We start from the raw sequence: 26,294 nt of genomic DNA on the forward strand, positions 1-26,294 counted from the left end.
CACATGGTTGTTTTCCTTCAATCCCCTCCCTTGGGAGGCACGACGCATGTGAGGGATTTTTCGGCGGCCGTCAGGTTGGGGTATCAGGTGAAGGTTCGGGGGTCTTGTCCGGTGCCGTAGGATGACGTGGAATGGGGGCACTTGGCGATGCGACGCAAGGTAGCCACACTCCCCGGGGTGTTCCTTGTGGATGAACTAGCTTAAGGTGAAGTACTGCTGTGGCGGGAAGGGTTCTACGGATGAGTCTCAAGACGCTGCGAGAGGGATTTTTGGGTTGGATCCTGGCCTGGTCTGGCGTAGTTAGCTGATGGGTCGAGAGCATGACTTTTTGGGTTCACGGAAGCGGACTCGTTTATGAGTTCTTTGTTGGCTTTGCTGCTGAGGAAGGACAGTATATCTATTTCTTTAATTGTAGTTACAGACGTGTATGCTACGACCAGACTGACTTCGGGCGCCGGTATATAAAACTTTGATTTTTTTTTTTTTTAAAAAAAAATGAATGAATAGTACAACAGAAGAAGACAGTAATATTATAAGCAGACCTAAACAATCTGCACCACGGTCACTACAACATTTAACTATTTTATCATTCAATGCACATAAGAGTTGGGAAACCACTTCTATCATATTGGACAAGTGTGCCAGATATGTGGACATTATTATGTTCCAGGAACCGGGGTGGAAAGGTGTGAGGAGGCAACCATCTACCAAAGACAAGGAGGGAGACGTGGCGCACGGCCCTCCTCTACACAATTCATGGCATTTGTTCTTTTATGGAGGCCTTCAATAACAAAAATGAATCCAGAGCAGCCAGGCAGGTTCTTACCTACATCAACAGACAACTGGAGGTGTTCAAACCACAACTCCAGTCAGACATCATCAAACATTATGATACATCACTAGTCACTTTGCACATTCCTCAACCTTGTAGAGGTATACCTCACGAATTCAATATCCTCAATGCGTACAATGATGGGAACACACATGTGGCAGTGCATGAATTGAGAAGGATCACTGAAACCCTACCACAGATATTGCTGTGTGCAGGAGACTTCAATATCTAAAATCATACATGGGATGAAGGAGCAGCTAATCAAATCAACTCTTCTTCTCCCTTCATGCAACTCCAGGAACTGTTCACAGACTTGGAAATTCAATATGTGCATCCCATCAATAGAGGAACACCAACTAGGATACCAGACAACGTCAACTCGCGAGCATCTGTTATCAATCTTGTTGCAGCATCCGCAGCCTTGATTGACCAAGAAGGATTTCATTACAAAGTAAAGGTGGATGACAGAGAAAGATGGGGATCGGATCACTGACCTCTTCAAATAGAGATACCAATCTCGGGGAGTGAGCCGGAGATGAGGTGTAAGAGAAAGATTGAAACATGGTCGGAAGAGGAAGATAACTATGTAACACAGATATGTGGAGAAATTGGCAGAATGATGGAGAATGCATTTGGATTGGCGGAGGATTTGGAAGTGACTATGGAAAGGGTGTCTGTTGTGTTCAAAAGGGCATGGGAAGCGTATTCAGAGGAGAGAAAACCAAGCCATCACGGGAAAAAATGGTGGAATGAGGAATGCAAAAAGGTGTACTAGGAGATGGGGGAAAATGGTACAACCTCTATATTTCAATAATATACATGTATTATGCAAACATTATGTAAACATTACCGTAAATGTAATTTACATAGTACATATATATTATGTAAAACATATGTAAAAAAAAATTCCATAATGTTCATTTTAAAGGTTTTGTTTGCATAAGGTTTAAATATGTTTTAGTTAATATACATGTACTATGTAAATTAAAATTACGGTAATATTTGCATAATGTTTGCATAATACATGTATGTTATTGAAATATACAGGTTGTGTGGAGGACCTAGGAATAGAGAAATGAGCAATAAGATGAGGATGACTTTACGTGCAGCGAGGCACCAATACTTTGACAAACAGATTCACAGTATGGCAAGTGACAGAAAGAGACCATGGGATTTGATGCCATGGACTAGAGAGAGGAAGATGCCGGCAGTGGAGGCAATCCTGGAAAGTAAGGGAAATTCTTGCAACAATGAGGAAAAGTTGTTTGAAACCCTTCACAACACATACAATGCGGCTGACAACAGAGAGGTGAATATTAGTAGCATGTACAGTGAAGTAAAGGAGTTCAAAGAGAGGGAGTGGGTGAAGTTCGCTGTTCAAGAATTCCACAATGCGCTCAAGAACTGTGCTAAGAACACGGTACCGGGACCAGACCATGTCTCTTGGAGATTGTGGAAGCAATTTGCAACAGACGATACGGTCTGCCAATTTGTCACAAAGATAGCCAATGCCTGCTTTGACACAGGATACCACAACCTCTATATTTAAATAAGATACATGTACTTATGTAAACATTATGCAAACATTACTGTAAATTTGATTTCCATAATACATGTATACTATGCAAAAAATATGCAGAAAATATATTCAATAATGTTGAAGTTATTCATTTTGTTTGCATAAAGTTTAGATATGTTTTACATAATGCACATGTATAATGTAAATTTTATTTACGGTAATGTTTGCATAATGTTTTTATAGTACATATATATTAATCAAATATTGAGGTTGTATACTGGCCTCAACACTTTAAGCAGTCCATTTCAGTGATCATTCCAAAACCAGGCAAGCCATCGTATGACAAGACCAAATCATTCAGGCCTGTCGTTCTGCTCAACACGATGGGGAAACTTATCGCAAAAATAATCACACAGAGGCTTCAGTTTGAGAGCATTGAAGTTGGCGTCATCCATCCTTGTCAAATGGGAGGCATACTCCAGAGATCAGTAGAGGATGCAGCAGTCGCACTGACACATCATGTCCATACGGTGTGGGTGAGTAAGAAGGTGACTTCAGTATTGGCTTTTGATATAGCACAATTCTTTCTTTCATTAAATCATAATGTTCTTTCAAAAATTTTCAAAAATTTTGGATTTTTGGCTAGTGTAGTTTTTTTTTTCCTCAAATTATCTAGTAGGAAGAAAAACACAATATTCTATAGACAATATCACTTCTCCTTTCTTTGACAGTAATGTAGGGGTAGGACAAGGTAGCACACTGTCTCCAATACTTTCAGCATTGTACATAGCACCATGTTTTCATTTATTGGACAAATGGGTCAAAGACAAGGAGGACCGTATTCATTTTCCTTTAACTTCTTTTCTTTCTTTTGTAGACAATGGACTTTGGGGATTGTAGAATGGACAATCATGATACTCTAAAAGAGGTGTATGCCCAAATCACTTCCATCTTCAAGGACTTTGGCCTGGTTATGGAACATACAAAGACGGAACTGTTCAACTTCGCGAATTCCACCTGCAACAAAAACTTGCCAAACCCTAGCATCAATCTGGGTGTGGCACCTTTTACCCGCGAGTCCTCATTCACGTCAATTTTTATTCCACTAAGTCAGTCTCTGCAGTCCATTGCATGAAGTTGCTTGGTAACTCCAATCCAGGATTGACGCCTGAACAAAAGTGTCTCCTCTACATTTCATGCATTCAACCGATAGCAATATTTGGATTATGCTGTTGGTATAAACCGGGAACGAGAGCATTCAAAACCAACCTCAAAATGCTCCGTCTCACACACAATCAGGGATTGCGCTGGATTACAGGCACATTCAGAACTTCTCCTATGGGAGCCATGACGGCTGTGGCTGGTCTCATGCCTCTCCACCTCACCCTCAAGAAGCTGTTTGAGAGATTGGTCATCTGCATCAATATGCTTCACCCGCATCATCCCGTTCTTTCATTGTTAGAATGGAGACAAGCCAACACAACCTTTATATTTGAATAGTACACATGTATTATGCAAACTTTATGCAAACATTACCGTAAATATTATTTCAATAATACATGTGTACTATTTAAAACATATGCAAATTAAAAATTCAATAAAGCTCAATTTAAGACTTTTGTTTGCATAAAGTTTGAATATGTAAAACATATTATATATGTACTATGTAAATTAAAATTACGGTAACATTTGCATAATGTTTACATAATACATGTGTATTATTTAAATATAGAGGTTGTGCAAGGGCTTGACCCTACACCCCAACACTTTGGAACAAAAATCCAAAACGATCCGCAAAGTCATCAAGTCTCCACTCGACTCGGTGATAGACAACCCTTCATCGGAGATATTGGACCCCCTCTCTGAACACATCAAACCTGGTTATCGACTGGTAGACCGACATCTGGACAAAGTCAAGTTCGTGCTCATGCCAAAGAATCGTGAAGACAGAGCCAAATATCACAACAATCTGAACCTCGCACCTGCTAAGGAACTGAACGCCTTGCATCTGCTCATAGTGTAAGCAGGTTGTTACACTTATGAAGTGACCGTGATACGTAGGCACAACATATATTCAGGAAGAGGAATATTTATGTGTATACACGAGAGCGGTGGAAGAAGTAAGGGGAAGAGAAGAGGTATCCTGTCAGTAGTGTGAGCAGAGGTTTATATAGACCAGCTCAAGCGATCAATGTCATCATCAGTTAACTGTCGTAGTAAGTGTATGCTTACACTCGTCCCCACCCACAAAAGAAGAAAAAGAGAAACAATCAAAAGGAAAAAAAAATGAAGGAGAAAGAGCGCGAAAAGTCAGACCAGGGTTGCAAGGAATCTTTGTATGCTACAACAAATAAATCCATTAGCAGGTGTTAAACACAAGTTTTAACCGAGCGTACCTTTGCCGCTTCGAACACACTTGCACATCACGCTTGCCACAGTCTTTAAAGGACAAGCTGTCTCATCTAAAATGAGGGCCGCTGGAAGGCGGGTCAATGAAGAAACTATTGTCGGATGGTCAACATTCCTGGCATTAGTCAAAGCGCACAAGAAACTCCAAAAACGATGGCCTATTTCCACAAAGTCATTCTTTATAAGGTAGACTAAACACACGACTCACCATGTCACATGACCAAATTGTGACAAAAGCGTGATTTTCATACTAAATCTGCTTCTCCTCACTGAATACTGTACTTATTCAAAAATGCCTACAGCAATTTATTTTTCACTTCCATTTAAATGTTTTGCTGTAGCCGATTAAAGAGAGACTCAAATTTGCATGAGGAGTAACCTTATCTAGACTACAGAAATGTTATCTTGTAAGTCATGTGACAACGGGGAGTAAAGCTGCTCAGAAACTGCTCAGGAGATCGCAACAAAATGTCTCATAAAAAAGTATATGCCACATCCAACCAAGTGAGAAAGACAAAATACCTTGAATCTGCCCAATGTGAGACAAAAGTGGGCACGAGATGCTGAGGCAAACAAGGAAAATTACTCAGAAACGGTCAGTTAGATCAGGAAAGCTCAATAATCTATTCTTATCCAACTACAGGTCATCTCAGCTACAAGAAAACAAGAAAATTCACTCCAAAAACACCCCAAATGCCCGAAAACAAGAAAAGAAAAGGCTATTCTTAAAGAAGTACACCCACATAGAAAAACAACCAAAAACTCTACAGAAATCACAGAAGTTGGTACTGAAATCAACAAAGACAACAACATTTACGATTCAGAGATAGAAGCAGTTGTTGATGATGACGAGCTTCATGGAGGATGTCTTAATGACGATGAAAGTTTACCTGTAAAAGAGTACAAAGGCACCATGGAGGATCACGTACCTTTAATTCCTGCAAGCTCTAATCTCTACACTCGTAATCCTGAAACAAGCATACCTCCAGATAGAAATGAGGCGCATGCAGCGGACCAATGCACCTGGCTATCTTGATATTTGGCTCAATCCATGGACAAAAAAACGATTAGATGCAATGAGAATGTTGTTGTGGGTCTACATTACTGGATCAAACCTTGGAAGATGGCTGCCGATGAAATTGCACACCTGTACAAACACGGTCAGACATGGTCGCGACAGTTATGCAAATGGTGTCGCAAATACATTATGGACCGAGACAAATTACCCTGAAATCCCTTTGGACAGTGGAAAAGAAGCTTAATAGCTGAACATGATGATCTTCGCCTTGAGATACTCACTCACCTGCAATCAATCAGAAAGTATGTTCAAGCTCAGGATATCGTTGATTATCTAGGCAGGCCGGGTGTCAAAGCTTGCTGGAAGCTAACAAAAACAATCTCAATTGTTACCGCACAACGATGGATGAAGGAAATGGACTACAGATGGGAAAGGCTTACCAATGGAATGTACGAGGATGGCCATGAACGTGAAGATGTTGTCACATATCGGCAAAATGTCTTTCTGCCTCAATTTCAAATATATGATCAGCTATCAGATCATTACAACACGAATGGAGACGTCGAAAACAATAATACAGTCCCACCGAATCTGTCTTCAAACCCCAGAAACACCAAATGGGTAATTTGGTTTCAAGACGAATCAACTTTTTATATGAATGACTGTCGGAAGGTGCAGTGGAAAGGAAAAGAAGAGAAAAATACACCTCAGCCAAAAGGGGAGGGTGTCTCAATCATGATTTCGGATTTTGTATCAGCAAAATACGGGTGGCTGCACTCACCAGATGGAAATGAAGATGCACGTGTCATATTAAAGCCAGGCCGAAATAGGGGAGGATACTTCACAAATGACGAGGTTGTCACACAAGCAATTCGCGCAATGGAAATTCTAAAAAAATACTACACTGACGAGAAACATGTTTTTGTCTTTGATAATGCAACTACTCACACGAAACACAAAGCAACAGCCCCTTCTGCACGAGGTATGCCACTTCATATGCCACAGGAAGTTAGACATCGAAAGAGTAATTGGGGCATGGATGTTTCAGTCTTTGACGAGCAGGGAAAGCCAGTCTACAACACGAATGGGTCAAAAAAAACTCAGTTTCAGAAGATGGACAATGGTTTCTTACCTGATGGATCTCCCCAATCGTTTTACTTTGAAGACGGGCCTCACAATGGGATATTCAAAGGAATGAAAATGATTCTTAACAAGCGAGGAATCAACACAAAGGGAAAACGTGCGCAGTGTTCCGACTTTACTTCAGGCTGCCAAAAAGTCAGCCAGCCCAACTGTTGTTGTTGTCGAATCCTTTACAATCAACCCAATTTTGTTCTAGGGAAGTCACAGCTCGGAGAAGAGTGTGAAAGCCAGGGTTTTGCTATGTCAATATTACCAAAGTTCCATTGTGAGCTTAACTTCATTGAACAGTGCTGGGGGTTTGTGAAAAGGGTATACCGACAATACCCATTGGTCAAGAGAGAAGAAGAAATGGAAAAACAAATAAATGAAGCACTGGCTTCAGTGCCCTTGGTTACTATGAAGCGGTATGAGCACTCACAGCGTCAAACCTCTTCCCATCCTTAACTATCTTTGCTACAGGTTTGCAACTCGTTCTTTGAGGTTTATAGATGCTTACAGGCATGGATTGAGTGGGAGGCAAGCTATGTGGGCAAGTAGGAGGTACTGCAGTCATCGAGTGTTGCCGGACAGTCTCATGGATGAGTTGGAGATGAGTGGGAGCATGAATCAATGATGATAATCAATTACAAGATATTGCGTAGATTAGGTCAGCTGTTTAAGTCACATTAAAGTAATGGTCATGTGACGTAGTGAGTCGTGTGTTTAGTCTACCTTACTACGTCCCAGTTGATTGTCAAAAACCTGATGTCAACAAACTCCAAACCACTTGGATTACAGCTGTCTATTGCTGTATTATTAGCCTTTGACGCCATTGCCACAGACTTCCCAGAGGTTGATATTGAAGTGCGAGGCTTTAACAAATCTTGGGCCATATCTATGGCTTATTACTCAGTAGAGTCGGGGATGCTTCAACCACTAGCCCAAAGAGCATACCATATAGCGGAAACTGCAAGGACATTCACGGAGCAATCACTATCCTTCCCTCAATCTGCCTCATATCACTACACAAGGCAGAAAACTACGTGAGACACCATCTTTCTATGGCAAATCAGTTTCCAAGGAGTCTGCATCAGGAAAACAGTTTTTTTCTTAATCAATCTTAATTGGTCTCAATCAGTCATTAAGAAACAATTAAGAACAGATACCTTTCTTAATCTTCTTAATGATACTTAGGCCTGTGTATCTCCAGGTTCCTGGAATTGACTTAAAAGTTACTTAAACTGTACTTAGTTGATCTCTTTCTCATAAATATAAAAATGTTGACATAAAAATAAATTGATAAAAAGTCATATTAAAGTCACACAAGTACATATTTAAGACACTCAAGGTCAACTAAGACAATAATAAGAAGCTTAAGAGTGAAAGTGATTATATTAGCATCATTAAGATAATACATTGTATAGTATATAATCTACATAGAGAGATGATATTGGAAAATGGGAGAGTAATGATGAAGAAAAAGATGTTCTACAAGTAACAAATGAGTATGAAAACATAAAGAGATAGAGAGCACTCACCAGGGACCAGAAAATCTCTAAAATCCCCCCAAATCCCATCCATACATTCCCCAATTATCCCCCCAATTATCTGCTCAAGTATCCCCTCAATCAACCCTCCAAAAATCCCCCAAAAAAGCGTCCAAAATAGGCAAAAAAGTGTCTTAAACCAGCTTAGAATTAGCTGGGAGAGAGCTAGGGAAGGGAAGGGAAGTTACTCACTTGAATATAAGCCTAGGAGAGCAATGAGGAGGGAAGGGGAGGGAGGGGAGGGAGGGGAGGGGAGGAATGATGGTGGTGATGAGGAAGGATCAACGTCGTGCTCGAAACAGAAGTTCAACATGTCACATGATGTCACATGACTGCTGGACTTGGGATTTTTGAGTCAAAGTTCCTCAAATCATAGGTAGGAGATATTTTCGGGTCATTTCTGCATGGATTTTAATGATCTAAAAGTGTATTCCTATATTTTCGAGGTCGGGGAGTTCGAATATTTAATTAGATTTTTTGTTGGATGAGATTCTATTGAGATATGGCACATTTAACATATGATAAACACAATTGCGCTGTAGCTCCTCTAATTTTGATCGGATAATAAATCTGAAATTAGATTCGGATTCCTGGACCTTGAATACATATATTTGCACTCTTAAATCATGAATATCGGCCCAGGAACAAGTATAAAACATGACATTCTTACCATCGGAGACGAACTTAAACACATATGCTAATGTAAAACTAGTCCTAAAGTTTTTGAAATCTGTGCCACTTGTGATGCTCTTAAAACACAAAACGGTTGTAATATATCTTATTCTATTGAGGTTCCCCACTTTCCAGATGCCAGTGGTTCACCTATAACTGGGTGACTTCTGACTGAAACAAACCGCTTCCAGCCAAACACAATGTACACCCTAAAATGGAAGGGATCAATTTGAATGTAATTACACCTTGGCTCTTACTTATATCGTATTCGACTATCATCTTGTAGGATGCTAAACTTGTGTATGTCTGCAAATTACTGATCTCATTAGATATAGGAATATCAACATGCCAAAAATCAAGCAACTCACCAAAGCCGAGAAAAAGTGTCAAAAAAAACAACGTGCCATTGATTATTACACAAAGTACGCTCTCATTTTTAATATTCCTCGGTTTCTCATTAGGTATGTTTAGAAATCGGGAGGAAGTAAATAAAAGGGCTATGCAAGGGATGAGACGGTGAGTATTGTCTTGTTTTCCAGTGCGATACTTGATTGAATTGTGCAGGTTTTGAGCCCAGAGCAAGAAGAGGGAAGCCTCTGCTGAGCGCAATGCTGAGATAGAGGTGACCGAACTGGCTGAACGCAAGAATTCTGCTTGCTTCAAATCTAGGGCCCTTGCTCAATGGCCACGAAAAGCCACTCCGTCCAAGCATGATGATGAATACTCGGACTCTGCAAGTTCATCCGGCAAACCGGGCGATGATGATCAGGGCAGCAAAGGTTCGGCAGCCAATTTCACATCTGACCGGACACAAGGGCGCCCGATTTTGCTTCCTTATGCAAATGCTTTCCGAGGTTCGGCAGCCAAATTCACATCTAACCGGAAACAAGGGCGCCCAATTTCACTTCCTTACGCAAATGCTTTCCGTATTCAGTGCCATGCTACAACTACAACTCGACCTTTTTCATCCGCAGAGAACGATGTAGACAGTCTTCCGCCATCTTCTGCGCCTTCATATTCAGATGAAGAGTTGTATGATTCTGACAACTCCATTCCAATAGCACCATATGATTGATGTAAACGATATTCAGGGATAGATTTGATGTTTGATTTATCTTAACTTTAGCCGAGAAAACTGTCACAATAGACAATTAAGTGCCGATGCGATCGAAAACGTCACAAGTAAGATCATATCAATTCTTATCACAACCCCCAAGATCACGTACACGATTTCTACATACATGAAATATTTTTCTACTACCTACTAACGCGGACAAGGAGCCCACGGTCGTACAAAGTGGCATAATGAGCCAGAGCGACTGATTTGATGTTGACCTTTCGCATTGAAGCATTAGCCACTCCAGTAGTGTAGGCGGAAGCTTCAGCCCTACAGTAAGTATAAGATGAGTGTGACGAACATAATGAAAGAACATCACTCGCAATGTATCGTAGACACCGGGCTCCAGGCTACGAGCGACAACATAGAATGAAGTCGACTCCGGAAGATTGGCGAGACGAGCCTCAACTTCAGCGGGGGCCAAAATTACTCCAGTAGTAGTGACCGGAGCCTCATGAGACACGGTGGATACAGCGGCCGTGGGGGCCGTAGCTTGAGCATGGGAGGTCGTCTCAGTGGAACCTTGCTGTTCTTGAAGGCCAGGCAGTTGCAAGGAAAGGTCTAAGTAACGAGTCTGATTGTTAGAGTAATACAATAAGTTGTAACGGAAAAACCCACTTTCAATGGCAGTCGCCAGGCGCTGCGAAGTGTACCCTTGATAGACGGGCGGCAATTGTACCCTAAGATCTAAGGATCAAGAGTAAGCAAGAAAATAGATCGTAAGTTATAAAACTTACTTTCGACCGCGGCCGCTAGGCGTGCTAGTACTTCGTTCACCTCGACTAGGATAGAAGAAATATTAGCAAGCACAAGGGCGGTGTCGACTGTATTAGTTTGAGTCATGAGACAGAGATGAACTCTGGGGTCCGGAAAAAATTGTGTGTGTTTTAAATCAAAACGACTTGCATGGGGCCCGTGCTGCGACCGCATGGATCATCATCCCATGACCATGGATTGGCATTATTTGAGAACCAATTATGTCCAGCAATGAGATTGACGGATATAGTAAGTGTCCCTATCTCTGAATTTCCCCATGGATCTGCTAACAAGATGAGCCAATATGAACCTGAAAGCATGGATCTACCAATGAACAAAAGACGTTGAACCAGCCCCGAGCTGGTTCTCCTTATAACTCGTAAAAACTAGGAACAGTCGCACTGTTCACAGCGGGTGCGGCATGATTAGTATTGATACGCCAAGTGGCCGAAACAGACGTCGCAACACTGGTAAATGAACCGTCGCAATGTTGGTGCATATTTACTGCATTCAACAGACTTGCCTATTATAAGCGAGGTTGTAACTTAGAATGAGAGCAGCGTCACCCACATTTGTACGCCAATACTAGCATTGTAGCTGTTGTGGCTTGTAAGAAAATTTATTGGCCGTCCTAATCTACTCTGACCGTTTCCTATTAGGTTACGCTTCTCAAGATGGGGAAAAAATGGTACCGTAGAACAAGAGGCATTTCTCCAAAAGAAATTGTTGGAATATCCGGAGGCGCGCGCTCATGGCCATTCATGGAGGTTCTTTGCTGCTATGTACGAAGAATGGTTCCAAAAGTTCCCAGAACGCGTTGCACTCTTTGGTGAGGACGTCAATCCTGACTCGCTGAATGAAAGCAAAAGAGAGGAACTTGCCGAAGCTGTTTTTGTTCGGAAGGAGGTATGTATTCACACCCATTACCGATGAGGCCCTATCTGACTATGAGCAGCAACTGAATCGGTTTATCCGCTGGCATTCCGACTACGATAATGAAGAGCGAAGTCCTGCGACAAAAAACAGGTCAATTGGAGATTTGCTAAAGAAAAGAGAGCCAAAGCATCGCAAAAAGAGGATTATTGACGTATACTCCTCTTTGTACTACAAGACAAAGATTGGTCCGGAGGTCGATAGACTCATGGAGAAAGTCACAGAGACGGGCCGTCAATACTCCTCTATTCATATGGCCGCAGTTCAGCGCTTGAAAAGGGAATTCTGGAATAAAGAAACAGCGGAAGTCCGCCATCAAGTCAAAGAGCATAGAGTGGCTTTGGCCATGGCAGCAGAGGATGAGGAGGACAAAGAAACTGAGGACGAAGGAGAAGATAAGGACTTGAAAAGCAAGTTAGCAGAGATGAAGCTCCGTGGAAAGTGAGTAATAAATTGATCAGCTGTGTTGAATGGTGGAGCTAAGAATGTTTGCGTACCTTCCAGAGAGATAAGGGAACTAGTCGGTATACTTGACATGGTTGCGAAAGAACTGAACGCCCGTACCGGTTTCATCATGACATTCCTCATTGGAGGTCTAGAAATCAATTGTGCTTTAAAGTACTCTGGGTAAGTGTTAAATTTGAACTGCCGAGCAACCGTTGGCTTACCTGTTACTCAGCCTGCACTTCGGTAAAACGACCGAGGGTAAGTATAACTTCAAAGAGTCAATGATTGATTTTGAAGAACGAATTATGCGTCCTTGGTGCGGATTTCTGGAGCGCATTTTCTGTGAGTAATAGCTTACTATCTTTCTTGGCTGTCTTACTCACCTTTGACAATCAGCGAAAGCGAAACAACAGGATCAGGCAGAGTTATACAAGAAAGTATTTGGAATCAAGGGTTCAGCAGAGCAACCGGGGTCAGGCCCAATGGATACGGATGCATGGAGTTTGCAAAAGGACAATATTGATGACAATGATGAGCAAACCAAGGATGAGGACAACAATGAGAGGGAAGACGACGAAGAAAAGGAGGAGGATGACTCTCATCCCAATAAGGAAGGGAGTCCGACACCAAATTCGCCACCCAATAAGGAAGGTGGCCCGATGGTGCCATCGCCTGTGGCCACCGAAGCTTCTGCATCTCCAGCAGCTACGATCCTGGCTTTTTCTTCTCATGCCTCAGACGTTATGTCTTTGACAAGTCCTTCTTCACCAATTGCTCCCAGTCTTTTCGAAGATCTCTCGACGTCTGCTTGTGATGTCAATGTGCTGCCGACGCCAACTGGTAGCCTTACCCCACCTCAACTTCATCTGGATAACTACGATACTCAAACCTACATGAATACTCCGATGACTCTTGGCCCGCTGTCCCAGGAGCTAAACTGGGCATTGCACGATGCTCAGTCTCAGATGAATTCCAGTGCATCCGCTCACCATGCTGGTCTCCTCCAGCAGAATTATATGCCAAATGGTGGAATGGAGTTTTCAAATAATCCGAGTACGTTCTTTGATTGGTTGGGGGATGGTTCGTGGTTGGCCGCTACCTCACCGGGAGGCAATGGATCCATGAGTTCAGTGTCTGCTGGGATTTCGAGCTCTCCGGTGCCTATGCATTCAAGTAGTGGAACAAAGACGCCTACCACACCTGCTGAGGAGAACTCACCTCTTCCAATAGACCTTACTTTCAAGGAAAATTCAGTATCGAACATACCTCCGGCACCCGCCCCTCCCCAGAGTCCATCACGCCCACCTACCACAGCTGCTGATAACGCCCCTCCTCCACTGGACCCACCTTCAATGCTTACTGCTACAATCTCCACGATGGCTGATGCTTCAATGGATACGAACTTGAAGAGGGGGAGAAAGAGTAAAAAAGGTCGGATAGCCCCAACTCAACCTACGGTGCCGCTCCAAGATCTCAATTCTCATTTGGGCCGGTCTACACGAGAACGAAAGCGAAGAGATCATCCGGACGCAACATTCCAGCAACAACAGGAGGCACGGGAGCATGAGCAAAAGAGAAGAAGAGTGGACGCTAACAAGACAAAGGGAAGGAAGAAGAATGGGAGGAAGTAGCTACTACAAATAGTGTCGCGCAACATAGAACCAAATTATTTCATTATATTGAAGTGTTCCACGCCGGGTCGTACAAAAACGTAGAAGTATATAACGCATGGTTCAAGTAAAACCGTATCCTTGCCATGTGATGACTCAGAATATCCATACCTATCTCTTAAGTTGCATAATCACATTCAAGAACATCTTCAAAGTTCTTACGTGTTCTCTTAAATCAACACGATCAAGTTCTAGTTTTGAAGACCTGTGTCTATTCCAAAAATGAACAGGCAATTTCCACGCCGTGTTTAAAGAGTCTTGAATGCTATTCCATCATGTTGTAATTATTAACCGAGAGTCAGGCTCAATCACATTCTAAATCAGTACAATGCGGAATTGCGATCATGTTCTAGTTTGAACAAGATCCCATGTTTAAACCAAATTGATGCGGGATCATATTCAAGTTTCAACAAGATCCCAATAGCTGCAATTGGGTTCGGATCACATTGTAGTTGGATACTGCGCGAGTTTATTCAGAAATACAATGTGATCGGGTGTACCAATTTGTACGGCAATGCCTGAAGTATTACAATCCATGAGATTGCTGGTCTATGAAAAGATGGAATATATCAACGACGACTCGTATGAACGGACGGCGGGATGGTGGAATAACATACGGATGGGGAATTATATATCTGTGCCAAAGCAGAGGTGTAACGGCCAGTGCGGGAATGAGTGATGGCGGGGCTGGCAGCGCAGGAACAGTGTGATGGCGGGAGACTAATACAGCAGTGCAGGAACGGTATGATGGCGGGAGACGTGGGTGATAAGTGTGTGACTAAGTGATGCGGCGGGGTGTCGGGTATTATTAAAGCAGTAAGAAATAAGAGGGCTCGAGTGTTGTTAGTTTCAACACTCATGTCCTGTTGTAAATCTCAACAATGGATTCCAGCCTACTAAGTCTCCTTGTAAGTTTCAACACATAATCTGAGCCAGTAAGGAAGACTTGTAGTTACAACATGTTTTGCAAAATGTGTTTCTTGTAATTACAACAATATCTTGCAACAAAACAGTGTCATGGCCTGATGAGATCCTGTTTGACTTGTCAGTAGCCTTATGATTTTTTCTGACTTGTGATTTAACCTTTGGCCTGACTTATGAAATGTCCTGTGCTTATGCTTTCTTTGTATCCAACTTATGAATTTATGATAAACTTATGAACTAATGTGTGACTTATGTGTAAACTTCTTGTCTGGCTTATGAAAATTATGAACTTATGCTGTTTTTGAGACTTATGTGCCTTAAGTTAGTCTTTATAAGGCAAGCATAAGGCAACTTTTTCATAAGTTTGCATAAGTTGTGCAACTTTTTGCTGATGTAGCGTCGATGCACTTGAGATGGTTAGCCTTGGAGTGAGGACCAGAGCAGAGGGAGCAGCGGGCACACTTGGCGCGGCACTGATCGGAGTGATGACCCCACCGCTGGCAGCTGTTAGAACCTTGCCAGAATGTCACGGCGTCACGCTGTCACATCTGTCACATATTTTATTACATAATAATTTCCCTCTGCTGCTACAGTTCGACGGAGGCTAAACTATCGGCATACTGCTAAAATGGCGCAAGCTACAGACTTACCCATTGAACTAATTGATCTTATCTTGTCTTTCCTACCTCCAAACCATGCGGAGCAAGTACAGTGGAGAAGGGCGGCGGCGGCTATAGGAAGAGAGGATAGGCCGGTAGGTTGGAACCTATCAGATCATCGGTGCAGACGGTGTGGGAGAGTAACCTTAGCAATGTGGGACTATGAGGAACAGAAGGCGTGGGTAATACAGAGATGGGGATACTGGGGACCGCGACACTGGGCAATAGCCGGATTCTTCGTACTATGCCCATGTGATGCGATGATTGGGAATTACTTCGGGAGACGTTGGTTTGTGTGAATGAATTACCGGTTTGAGAGTTGTTTGTACTTGTGGACACTTTTATGGTTTGTTTGGTGTTGTTGACATTTTTATGATCAATGTACTTGTGTTTACTTACTTCTTACTCCACTCTTCTTTTCGCATGTCAAATGTATAATTAGTTTACTTTCTCATACGTGCTTCTTTTCTCATGTCAGTATATAAATAGTTACCTAGGGTAGTTGGTCTGTGCGCCGTAGTCTAGGTATATAAAGTAGGTAGAAACTTGTAGAAGACTCCGTCGAGTTCTCTTAGGTTCACGCCTAATATAACTTTTGTCACTATACTCCTTAGTTCTTAAGTTCAGGTGTGACCTGTGACATCACAGTCACAGTCGCCCTAACAGCAGCGAGCACAGTGGACGGAGCTGGAATGAGGGTGAGCGCCCTTGACTTGACAGTTCTCTCCGCCAATGGAGATGAACTTTGAGATGTAGAGACGAGCATTAGAGCCTGCCACCATGTCATGAATGTCGACCCATGCCCAGCATGAGTCGGAATGAGGGGAGGCGCGCATGAAGCGCGGCTTGTGCTTGATAAGTTTGGCCAGCAAAGCGCCGACCGGAGATTTGTTGAGAGCGCTAGTGAACGCCTTGTGTTGCTTGAGCGCCCACTCCTTGGAGGAAGCGGGCACGTGGGGAATATCGACTATCTTAAGATAAGATGTCGACGTTGGAGGGGAGTGCGCAATGGGAATGTTCGGACTCGGAAAAATACGCCGAACGTGCTTGAGCACGAACGCAATTTCGGCGGGAGAGGGGACGCGGGAGGCGGCAAGGGAAATGCTGTTGCCTTCAAACAAGGAGTGAGTAAGGACGACGTCAGACTTGATGTCCTTCTTGATGAGCTGATTGAGGTTATTAATAACCTCGGGTGTGAAAGAAGCCGCTGTAACCGGGGAGTCGGCAGGCGGCGTCAAGATAATGGCACAGCTAGGGCCCACCAAGGGTAGGTTCAACCCTAGGGTATCATCAAGGGTAGGACCAGGGGTGAGGGTAAGGGTAGGCTATTGGCTACCATTGCCTCTACCCCCTCTGTTTTGAAGGGCAACCCTGTCAAATTCAAGGGTATGTAGCTGTGCCAGGGCTCAGAAAATCATTCACTTTCAACAGTGGTTTAGTGTGAATTAGTGTGAATTAGGCAAGAACTAATATGTAACCTATATTATCTGATGGTACAAGTGTACCCTTTCATCACATGACCTGATTTAAGGGTAACCCTCTACCCTTGGTAAAGGGTAGGGTAATTTGGGGTAAGGGTAAGGGTAGCCTGTAATCTACCCTAGGGTTACCCCTGGTGGGCCCTGCCGCACAGCGCGAAGCACCATGGCTTGTGTGCTTGCCTTGGCGTCTCTTGCGAGGCGCCGAAGGATCACGGAACGAAACTGATGGGGCGCTAGTGGGGGGAGGCGCTCGCTTGGAACTTGGGATGGGAAGGGACTTGGTGGGCACCTTCCCAGACACTGAGGATGGAGCGGCCGGCTCATCCACTTCCATGAGTGGGGCCGTTGCCGGAGGGGTGACGTCAGAAGGAGCCGGATCAACCCAGACTTTCTTCTTCGGCGGTTTGGACTTGGCTGAGTCAGCCGGTGGCGGTGCGTCCCACGGAATGACATGAGGTGCAGGTGTGTCAGCTGCGGATGCAGGCGCTTCAACTGCCGGGGGGAGGAGGGAGCGGAATTCAGGGACTTTCCTTAGAAAATATTTATGAATGTTGTTGAGATCATCGTCCATGAGTGTGGGGAAGACATCGAGGGTAATGGTCTTCCAATCTGGAGAAGCAAACGCCTGGAAGAAACCCAGAGCAGTGCTGATAGCGTTGAGGATAACCTCTTTGGATTCTTTGCTGTCCAAATGCTCCTCATCTGCAGGAGAAGCGGGACAGGGAGTGGTGGCGTCCTCGTAGTCGAGGGCTATAGATGAGTCATCACTGCCGCATACCGAGACGGCAGCGACAGAAGGACCGGACGAGGAAGACCCCGGCAAGATGGGGCGCTTCAAGGAGTGCACCAAAGCCGAAGGCGATGGTGCGCGAGGAGGGGAAGAGGGACAAGTGGGCACCGGTGTTGGAGGCGTCGGCACACGAGGAGGAGGAGTAGGGACTCTGGGCGGTGTCTTGACAGCCGGGGGGGCTGCACCTATCCCAGAAACTTGGCCAGATGGCCCTTTGACATTACCTTTAGCTAGCGCACTAGCTTCGGTGTTGGCTACGGCGGTCGCGGGGCAATGCCCCGGTTGCGAATGGCATCGATAATACACCAATTCTCATGAGAATTGACGTGAAAAGAGGCGAGAGGGATACTAGGAGTCTCCGCAAGATATTTGGCGTCTTCAACAGTGAGACGCTTAGCAGTCGGGTTGGCAGGCGGTGGCGGCACCTGAGACAGGGGACGGGACAGGTATGGCGTTGAGGCCGGTTGGGATTGCTGTTTGCGACGCGGAGCAGGCATACTGACGATGTATTGCTACTACTAGATGACTAGCACTGAGACTTCCAAAAGAGGAAGGTAGTGGTAAGAGGTCAAGGAGCGATGATGGCACCCAACACTGATTGGGATGCAGATGGGGGTGAACTTTTTGATCTCCCCGGAAGTAGTCTCAGCTTGGTGCAGGCCACTTCTATTCTCAGTAAACGGCCTCAGCCACCCTCTCCCACTCCCTCCACCTCGCTTGCAGCCGGCACTCCGCCAGCTAAGGAAGGTGACGACCATGACATGCGCTCCCCCGAGTCGCCCACCCCTGCAAGCGCCCCCTTTTGGGGCGTTTACTTCAGGAATCTAGAGAATGCACTGGCCACTCTGGATCCCACACACCACCAGTCAGCACGGTACCTCAGTACTATGCTCACCGGGTTGCAGAAGATAGTGCGCGGTGAGCGCTATCTCTCCCTCCAGGTCGACGGCGGTTTCACCGTCGCCAATCTCATTGATGCCTTGCCACACAGGTCTAGTGTGGTCCAATCCCCCCATCCTCCTCGTGTTCAAGAGACCGGCCCTCGGCCTGCCTCCAAACCCCCTCCTAAGAAGGTAAAGTTTAACCCGCCTTCCCTCCCTGTCAAGAAGGCGAGTGCTCCAGCTTTGGCTGATAGTGCACCGCCTACTCTTTCCAAGCGACCGGCTCCGTCTCATGCCCCGGCCGTCTCTGTTCGCACCCCGCCTGCCAAAGCTCCAGCCAGACGTTAGATAGGGTAAACATACCGTCCACGGCCCTTCGCGCCGTGGCGTCATCATCAATCCCCCGAAGAGTGTTCGACTCAGGGGCTCATAAATTCAAGGTTGAATTCATCAACAAACTCAACAACCTCCTCCTCACTGATCTGAAGGTCGATGACTCGCTTATCGAACATGCTGCTGAACACGGGAAATCCACCTTCCTCGCTACCACCCGTGTCCCCACTTCCGCTGAGTGTGCGTTCGTGCTTAAACACGTGCGTGCACACTTCGTCATTGAAGGGAAAGAAGACTCCGGTCTGATTACAATATCCACTCCCACGTCCACCTCTTATCTTAAGATCGTGGATGTTCCTATCACCGATCCCAAGTCTAAGGATTGGCTCCTACCCACGAAGGCTGGTCTCTACGAAGCGTTGCTCGCATCTCCGGTCGGATCCTCGCTCTCCGACGAAATCACACATGTTTGCATCATGCGAACCTCCCCTCACTCGGATTCATGCATCGCGTGGATCAACATTTCTGATACCGTCTCGGGAACTTCTGCAAAGAAGTTCATTGGGAAATTTATTTCTGTGGCACGCAAGAACTGCAAGATCCTCAGCGCTCGCCCTCACTCCGGCTCTGTCCTGTGCACACGGTGTTACAGGTGGGGCCATCACTCATCTCAGTGCCGCCGTCTCGGTGTGCGCTGCCCTCTATGCGGAGGTCCTCATTGCGAGGATTCTCACTCTCTCATTGTGCCTGACGACAAGGTTGCACACCGACATTGCATGAACTGTACCGCTTCCAAGCGGGAAAAGCGCGACCACTCCGTTTCAGATAAGGCTTGTCCTTTCTGGAAGCCTCGGTTCGATCGGGAATGGCTTCGCAAACAATTCCCAGCAAAGTGACAGTGTGTGTATTAACGTGCGTTATTGTTAGTAGGTGTTTCATTTTATTTTTACACTCTCTCTTCTTTCTATGGCAGGTCGTTACCTCGGCCTTTGTTATGGACCGTTATGTAGTCCCTCTTCTTTGTTATTTTCTTTTCAAGGCTCTCTGTTAAACCCTGGTGCCAGTGTTCGACCTTGTCACGCGTCAGGGGGGGGTTACCTTTACAGTACGAGTTTGTTGATCAGGGCATTTGTAAGCTGGCAGGTGTACGTAAAGCCGGGGGAACGCGTCATGGCACCCCACATATGAGTAGTATTGAAATATATTACACTGATTACAAAAAAAAAAAATCACAGGAGGATGAAAAGGAACTTGATGAAATGAGGGAGGAGATAGCGAGGTCCAGAAAGTACACAGAGGACTCAGATGAAGAGGAAGTTATAGAGGACAGTGATGATGAAAACAACGACGCGAAGGCCGCCACCGTACCAAGCCAGTCAGATTCCAATATTTGGAATCAATTCTCGACCCCCCCAGCGGAACTCATGACGACTCCGCCCATCCCATCACCCATTGATGCGTCCCAGTCGACGTACGGGTTCCCCACCCCATCCCCCACACGCCTCAACCACCCAGCGTTGAGGGACACGCGTACACCTCCCCGCACACATGAGGTTTTGCCCGATTTGGACAAGACCCTGTTAGAGTGAGCAAGCAGTCTACAAGTGTAGGTGGTGGACTTAGATATATGCGGACGAGTTTAGTCACATGATAGCTTAGTCATGTATGGTTGAACTTCCCTGTGGACGCTTCAGAGGCCTTAGCTTCTTACAGTGTATCCACAGGTGAGTACAAGTTATTAGAACACAATACAGCTTCTTACAGTCTGTCCACAGTTGTCACTAGGATTGCTCAGTCAGTTCTTATCCGTTCGACTCGTTTCTAGGACCGTTAGACTCGCCACTGCGTCGCGTACATTCTACGTTCAACAGACCCCTACTACGCCCCAGGTAATAAAAATTACCGAAGCCGAAGCCTACGCGCTTAAAGTCCGAGCGGCTAACAACATGGACAGTCAAGTTATGACAGGCGTAAGCATGTGAACAAATCAGTTTGAGGAGAACGTCAACAAATCGAAGGAGATGGTTGGTGAGTTTGTAGATGAAGAAATTCGGAGTTCTTCACCCGATTTACCGTCCGAGCCATGGACGTTTACCGAAGACCAGGTCAAAGGCTTCAGAGAGAATCTCACTGAAATTCTTACAAGCATGGCCCGTATTACCCCAAGGATGGCGACCAATCTGGACGCCATCACCAAGGAACTTGCTATATTCATAAGCAAGATCATTGATTCAGAGTGGGCTGATGTCAAAGTTGGAAAGGAATCCATTGCGTCAGCCATCAGACAAGCAGCCTCATCAGCTGTGTCATACCAGGCTCAAGCCCCCCCCCGGCTCAAGCTCCCCATTTCCCCCTCCCTCCGGTGAAGAACATTATGTTTGCGCCGACTCCCGGTCCCACCCCAGTAAGTGCACCGACTCCTATGGAGGTCGATGTGTCTCCACCCAGGATCCTGGCCGCCGCCAAAGGCAAAGGAAAGGCCCCACCTCCTCCCCCGACTCCACAACATCCGGTCACCACCTCGCCGGTGGCCGCGTTGCCCATCAAGATCAGTACGGTTCCCAAACCGCTTGTTCAACCTTCAAAGACTGGCCAAAAAGGTAAGCCAGTCACCTCTTATATGCCATACAAGCTGTCGGTGGTTACCAAGCCGACAGCGCCTAAAGAGACGCTAGCGGTAAAGAGGCAGGAATGTAATAGACGGCGTAGCTATGAAATAACAACACCACTAACACAATAGCTGCTGCTCGTAATGCAAGTTCATGGGGAGATAGTGCAATGTAAAGGTTTTATATGCGCAAGAAGGACGATCAACGGACAAGGGAAGGGGCTGAACTCTCTAGCTAGCAGTTGTGAAACCACCGGCCAACTTCTGGAACTCTAGCTACATGCGTTCGCAGCGCTAAGTGCCAACCAATAGCGTTCAGGAAAGAGCTGCAATGGCTAAACCCGCCGGTAAAGCTACTGACTCCGTCTCAGCAACCAAAGAAGCTACCGACTTATACCTCTCCTGGATATAAGCTGCGATGTCAACCCGGCTAGTCTCTTAAACTATCTTACTACTGGCAACTTAGTGAATTCGAAAAGCTAACGCTTTGATTCGACTACACAACCTCTATATTTTAATAATACACATGTATTATGCAACTATTATGCAAATATTACCGTAATTTTAATTTGCATAGTACACATATATTATCCAAAACAAATCTAAACCTTATGCAAACAAAACCTTTAAAATGAACATTATTGAATTATTTTTTTACATATGTTTTACATAATATATGTGTACTATGTAAATTACATTTACGGTAATGTTTGCATAATGTTTGCATAATACATGTGTATTATTGAAATATAGAGGTTGTGCTAACTGTTTAGCTGAGGTCAAGGCCCCTTAGAATGTTCTCAAGCTAGTTTATTCCGACTACACTCCGTTAATTGTTACTTTAATTTCACAATCCTCAGAGCGAAGCGTCAGCAAGAGGTTCCTAGAAGGTTCCTTGCCTCTCTGCGCTCGCCTGGGGGGTTTATATAGCTTTAGCTACGAGACGTTACAAAAGGAAATATGTACTAAAGGAAATGTCAAGTCCATGTGATAACGAAGCTACGGATCTACTGTCCAATAAAAAGAGAAATCTATGTCATATGATTAGCTGAGTCGTCATAGAGCATATGGTGCTCTATCGGCAGGAGCTACAGGCGAAGACTAACTCAACAGTTCATGTTAAGCGATCTTGAGTTCCTAGCTGCGCTACCTAGGCTGAACGTTGTGCTGATCTATTCTTAGCTGCCGCACGGCAACGCTTAGCTACTATTTCCAATTGGCCTTTTATGGAAGCAGGTCCATGTGCTGAATACCCAGAGTCGGAGCTAGGGTTTATTATCCCCATATAATGTCGGATTTACGGAGCTACCTCTGATCTTCATCGGATCGAAGTGCGATCAAGCTGGATTCTCCATTGGGAGTATAGGATCCACATGTTAGCCGCACTTCATTCCTTCTTTGTCTCTTACCACCACCTTCCACTTTGGGACATTGGTGTGGACGTGCGCTTTAGTCGGAATACATATTGTTTCTAAGGGATAACGCTTGATAACTCGCGACCCCTCCAGTGCTCACAAGTATGGATGATCACCGCGATCGCCCGTACCCCGCCCGCCCATCCCGCCCGTCGTCACCGTCGGGCTCAGTTCGCAGTTCTACGTCCAAACGTAGCACTCGCTCCAGAATCTCAGTAGCATTCAGTGCTGCTAAGACTTCTATTAAGTCTCTTGGGTCGCCCAAACCGAAGAGAAAGAACTTTATCACAAGCGGACTCGAAGAGTATGCCACAAAGGAGAAGACGCTCATGGAACGAGCAGAATTAGAAGTTGTTCCCACGTTGCAAGAGAGTGAGAAAGAGCTTGAGGAACTCAAGGAGGAGAGACGGGCTTTAAGGAGGTATGAAGAGGACTCTGATGAAGAGGAAGTCGAAGAGAGTAGCGATGAAGAAAACGACGACGCAAAGGCCACCGCCGTATCCCGCCAGACTGATTCTAACATCTGGAATCAGTTCTCAACCCCCCCAGCGGAACTCATGACGACTCCGCCCCTCCCATCTCCCCTCGATGCGTCCCAGTCGACGTATGGTTTCCCCACTCCCTCCCCAGCACTCCTGGACCACCCCGCGTTGAAGGACGTGCGTACACCTCCCCGCACCCACGAGGTCTTGCCTGATTTGGACAAGACCCCAACTACGCCTAGGGTAATGAAAATTACCGAAGCCGAAGCTTATGCGCTCAAAGTCCGAGCGGCAAACGACACAGACAGTAACGTCATGACAGGCGTCAATATGTCATCAAATCAGTTCGAAGAAAACGTCAACAAGTCGAAGGAGATAGTTGGCGAAATTGTAGATGAAGAGATTCGGAGCTCATCACCCGACCTTCCGTCCGAGCCGTGGACCTTCACTGAAGACCAAGTCGTAGGCTTCAGAGAAAACTTAAACGGGATCCTCAACAGTATGGCCCGTATTACACCTAGGATGGCGACCAACCCGGACGCCATCGCCAGAGAACTTGCTTTGTTCGTAAGCAGGATCATCAACTCGGAGTGGGCAGACGTCAATGTAGGACATATGTCCATTGCGTCAGCCATCAGAGAAGCGGCAACATTCCAGACTCCATTAGATGTTCCCCCTCCCCCACCGGTGAAGAATGTTAAGTTCGCACCGACCCCCATCCCTACCCCAGCAAGCGCTCCGATTCCCATGGAAGTCGATGCGTCCCCTCCAAGAATCCCGGCCGCCACCAAAGGAAAGAAAAAGGCCTCCCCTCTTCCCCCTACTCCGCAACATCCGGGCACCACCTCGCCGGTGTTCGCGTCTCCCATAAAGATCAGTGCGGTTCCCAAACCGCTCGTTCAACCATCAAAGACTGGCAAACAAGGTAAGCCAGTCACATCCTATATGCCCATTAAGCTGTCAGTGGTTACCAAGCCGACAGCGACTAACGAGATGCTAGTGGGAGTTACGCCCCGTATGCCCGAGTCCGGTTCCAGCCGGCAAGCTAAGGGCAGAGACGCTAGTGGGAGTTACGCCCCATCCACCAGTGCAGTTCCTGCTGCCGGCAGGAGTCGAGATGCTAGCGGGAGTAACGTCCCGTTGAACCCGCCTAAGAGCGGTAAAGGTGCCCCAGGTAAGTCAGGGGCATCTACCACAGCAGAACATGGAACTCGTTCTGGTCCTCCCCCTGTTCCCATGCACTCCAAACCGAACTCTCAATCTAGGAGCGCAGAGATGAAGAACAATGCGCGTCCGTTCGCTGCACATGTCGCACCCAAATCCTATGCCCAGGCGGCTAAGCAGTCTGTGGCGCCTACCGCCCCCGCTCCCATTGTCATGGAAGAAACCATTCAATGGGCAATGGCATTAAGAGAACAGTGTCCTGAGATGATGATGCAGGATGCTTTGAAAGCGGTAGCTCCGGTGGTCAATATGCCACCGAGCTCAAACGAAGTCATTGTGCCAAAGTCGAAGAAGGCGCTCGCGGCCCAAAAAGCGGCCCAAGGAATTACGGGTGGACTCAATCGGAAGTCTGCTCAATTCGCTTTCTCCCACATTGTTCAACCGGATCGCTTCGGGGACATGGGGAAAGTAGTCGATGCCATGAACAGGTATCTGGTTTTCCACAAATCGCAGATGAGGGTCCAAAATGGTCGCTTATTTAAGAATGTAGTCCACTTTTATCTTAACTTAGTACCGTCCAAGCAGGGGTTCATGTTGATAAGAGAGTCATTGTACAAAGCGTTGGAGGTAGAACTCCCTGAAGGGGACAGTGACCTTCCTAATGCTCCACAGTCGGTAGCCCATTTGATTCTGAAGGGCTTCGACTATTATACCAACCAGTATAACAAACGCCCGGAGGATATCCTCACGGGTGATCAAGTTATCGAAGCCATGGGATCTGTAGATCAATTCCGTGGCTTGGAATGTGTCAGAAGGCCAGCCGTTGTCAGATCTCGAGGATCAAGGGACATGGTGGTCGCGTTTGTAGATGTTTGGGATTCGAAGACTGGGTCGCGTACAAAAGACTTAGTCAATAAAGTATATCATATTCGAGGAAAGCTTATTAAAGTAGAATACGCTAGACAGAGAGAATTCGTACCACAGTGCCAGAAGTGTTGGAAATGGAACCATGGAACATCCCGGTGTCGCCTCAGCCATCAACTGTGCGCCCGATGCGGTCAACCTCACATGACCAAGAACCACACCGTCTTCGCTACATGTTGCGGAGCGGCTAGGAAGAAGGAGGATTGGACAGGAGAATGAAAGCACGAGATAAAGTGCATCAATTGCAAGGGCAACCATACTGCCGACTCCACCAAATGCACATACAAGAGGCATCAGAACAATATCTCGTGGCATGATCAAAGGCGTGCTACGGATATGGCTATTGAAAGGGAGAAGCGCGACAACAGGCGCCGAACTATCCACCAAGCACGTCAACTCGACGACGAGCAAATTATTGAAATTCCCTCTTCCTCTGAATGAATTGTACAACAGAAAGAGACATTAATACTATCAGCGGACCTAAACAATCTGCACCACGGTCATTACAATACTTAACTATTCTATCATTCAATGCGCGTAAGAGCTGGGAAACTACCTCTATTGTATTGGACAAATGTGCCGGATATGTGG

At 45.7% G+C, this 26,294-nt stretch overlaps 10 protein-coding genes across 10 annotated transcripts; 8 read left to right on the forward strand and 2 right to left on the reverse strand.

Annotated features, from left to right (window-relative positions):
• Positions 1 to 1,118: 1,118 nt before the first annotated feature.
• AGABI2DRAFT_122512 (hypothetical protein) lies at positions 1,119 to 1,607 on the forward strand (the record flags this gene model as incomplete). Its single annotated transcript, XM_006456568.1, has 3 exons — positions 1,119 to 1,289; positions 1,339 to 1,356; positions 1,428 to 1,607. 3 exons carry the CDS (start codon positions 1,119 to 1,121, stop codon positions 1,605 to 1,607), a joined length of 369 nt encoding a protein of 122 aa, XP_006456631.1.
• Positions 1,608 to 1,976: 369 nt separating this feature from the next.
• Positions 1,977 to 2,381, forward strand: AGABI2DRAFT_122513 (hypothetical protein; the record flags this gene model as incomplete). Its single annotated transcript, XM_006456569.1, has 1 exon — positions 1,977 to 2,381. The coding sequence occupies one exon, from the start codon at positions 1,977 to 1,979 to the stop codon at positions 2,379 to 2,381; it is 405 nt and encodes a 134-aa protein (XP_006456632.1).
• An 850-nt stretch (positions 2,382 to 3,231) lies between these two features.
• AGABI2DRAFT_122514 (hypothetical protein) lies at positions 3,232 to 5,796 on the forward strand (the record flags this gene model as incomplete). The annotated part of the gene is made up of 4 exons (XM_006456570.1): positions 3,232 to 3,460; positions 3,511 to 3,797; positions 4,084 to 4,370; positions 5,508 to 5,796. The coding sequence occupies 4 exons, from the start codon at positions 3,232 to 3,234 to the stop codon at positions 5,794 to 5,796; spliced, it is 1,092 nt and encodes a 363-aa protein (XP_006456633.1).
• Positions 5,797 to 5,991: 195 nt separating this feature from the next.
• On the forward strand, positions 5,992 to 7,534 carry AGABI2DRAFT_77787 (hypothetical protein; the record flags this gene model as incomplete). The annotated part of the gene is made up of 2 exons (XM_006456571.1): positions 5,992 to 7,325; positions 7,381 to 7,534. Coding segments are annotated over 2 exons (1,488 nt in total), but the record flags the coding sequence as incomplete, so codon positions are not given.
• Positions 7,535 to 9,464: 1,930 nt separating this feature from the next.
• On the forward strand, positions 9,465 to 10,194 carry AGABI2DRAFT_122516 (hypothetical protein; the record flags this gene model as incomplete). Its single annotated transcript, XM_006456572.1, has 3 exons — positions 9,465 to 9,580; positions 9,626 to 9,635; positions 9,697 to 10,194. 3 exons carry the CDS (start codon positions 9,465 to 9,467, stop codon positions 10,192 to 10,194), a joined length of 624 nt encoding a protein of 207 aa, XP_006456635.1.
• Positions 10,195 to 10,312: 118 nt separating this feature from the next.
• On the reverse strand, positions 10,313 to 11,079 carry AGABI2DRAFT_122517 (hypothetical protein; the record flags this gene model as incomplete). The annotated part of the gene is made up of 5 exons (XM_006456573.1): positions 10,313 to 10,352; positions 10,414 to 10,506; positions 10,551 to 10,797; positions 10,855 to 10,923; positions 10,974 to 11,079. 5 exons carry the CDS (start codon positions 11,077 to 11,079, stop codon positions 10,313 to 10,315), a joined length of 555 nt encoding a protein of 184 aa, XP_006456636.1.
• Positions 11,080 to 11,772: 693 nt separating this feature from the next.
• Positions 11,773 to 14,003, forward strand: AGABI2DRAFT_122518 (hypothetical protein; the record flags this gene model as incomplete). The annotated part of the gene is made up of 5 exons (XM_006456574.1): positions 11,773 to 11,898; positions 11,948 to 12,366; positions 12,430 to 12,552; positions 12,605 to 12,714; positions 12,769 to 14,003. 5 exons carry the CDS (start codon positions 11,773 to 11,775, stop codon positions 14,001 to 14,003), a joined length of 2,013 nt encoding a protein of 670 aa, XP_006456637.1.
• A 2,281-nt stretch (positions 14,004 to 16,284) lies between these two features.
• On the reverse strand, positions 16,285 to 18,393 carry AGABI2DRAFT_122519 (hypothetical protein; the record flags this gene model as incomplete). Its single annotated transcript, XM_006456575.1, has 3 exons — positions 16,285 to 16,904; positions 17,257 to 18,150; positions 18,201 to 18,393. 3 exons carry the CDS (start codon positions 18,391 to 18,393, stop codon positions 16,285 to 16,287), a joined length of 1,707 nt encoding a protein of 568 aa, XP_006456638.1.
• Positions 18,394 to 19,586: 1,193 nt separating this feature from the next.
• AGABI2DRAFT_77841 (hypothetical protein) lies at positions 19,587 to 20,006 on the forward strand (the record flags this gene model as incomplete). Its single annotated transcript, XM_006456576.1, has 1 exon — positions 19,587 to 20,006. The coding sequence occupies one exon, from the start codon at positions 19,587 to 19,589 to the stop codon at positions 20,004 to 20,006; it is 420 nt and encodes a 139-aa protein (XP_006456639.1).
• A 3,231-nt stretch (positions 20,007 to 23,237) lies between these two features.
• AGABI2DRAFT_122522 (hypothetical protein) lies at positions 23,238 to 25,922 on the forward strand (the record flags this gene model as incomplete). The annotated part of the gene is made up of 1 exon (XM_006456577.1): positions 23,238 to 25,922. The coding sequence occupies one exon, from the start codon at positions 23,238 to 23,240 to the stop codon at positions 25,920 to 25,922; it is 2,685 nt and encodes an 894-aa protein (XP_006456640.1).
• Between the last annotated feature and the right edge of the window lie 372 nt (positions 25,923 to 26,294).

This window comes from Agaricus bisporus (assembly GCF_000300575.1).
Source record: "Agaricus bisporus var. bisporus H97 unplaced genomic scaffold AGABI2scaffold_13, whole genome shotgun sequence".
In the NCBI taxonomy this organism is placed as follows: Eukaryota; Fungi; Basidiomycota; class Agaricomycetes; order Agaricales; family Agaricaceae; genus Agaricus; species Agaricus bisporus.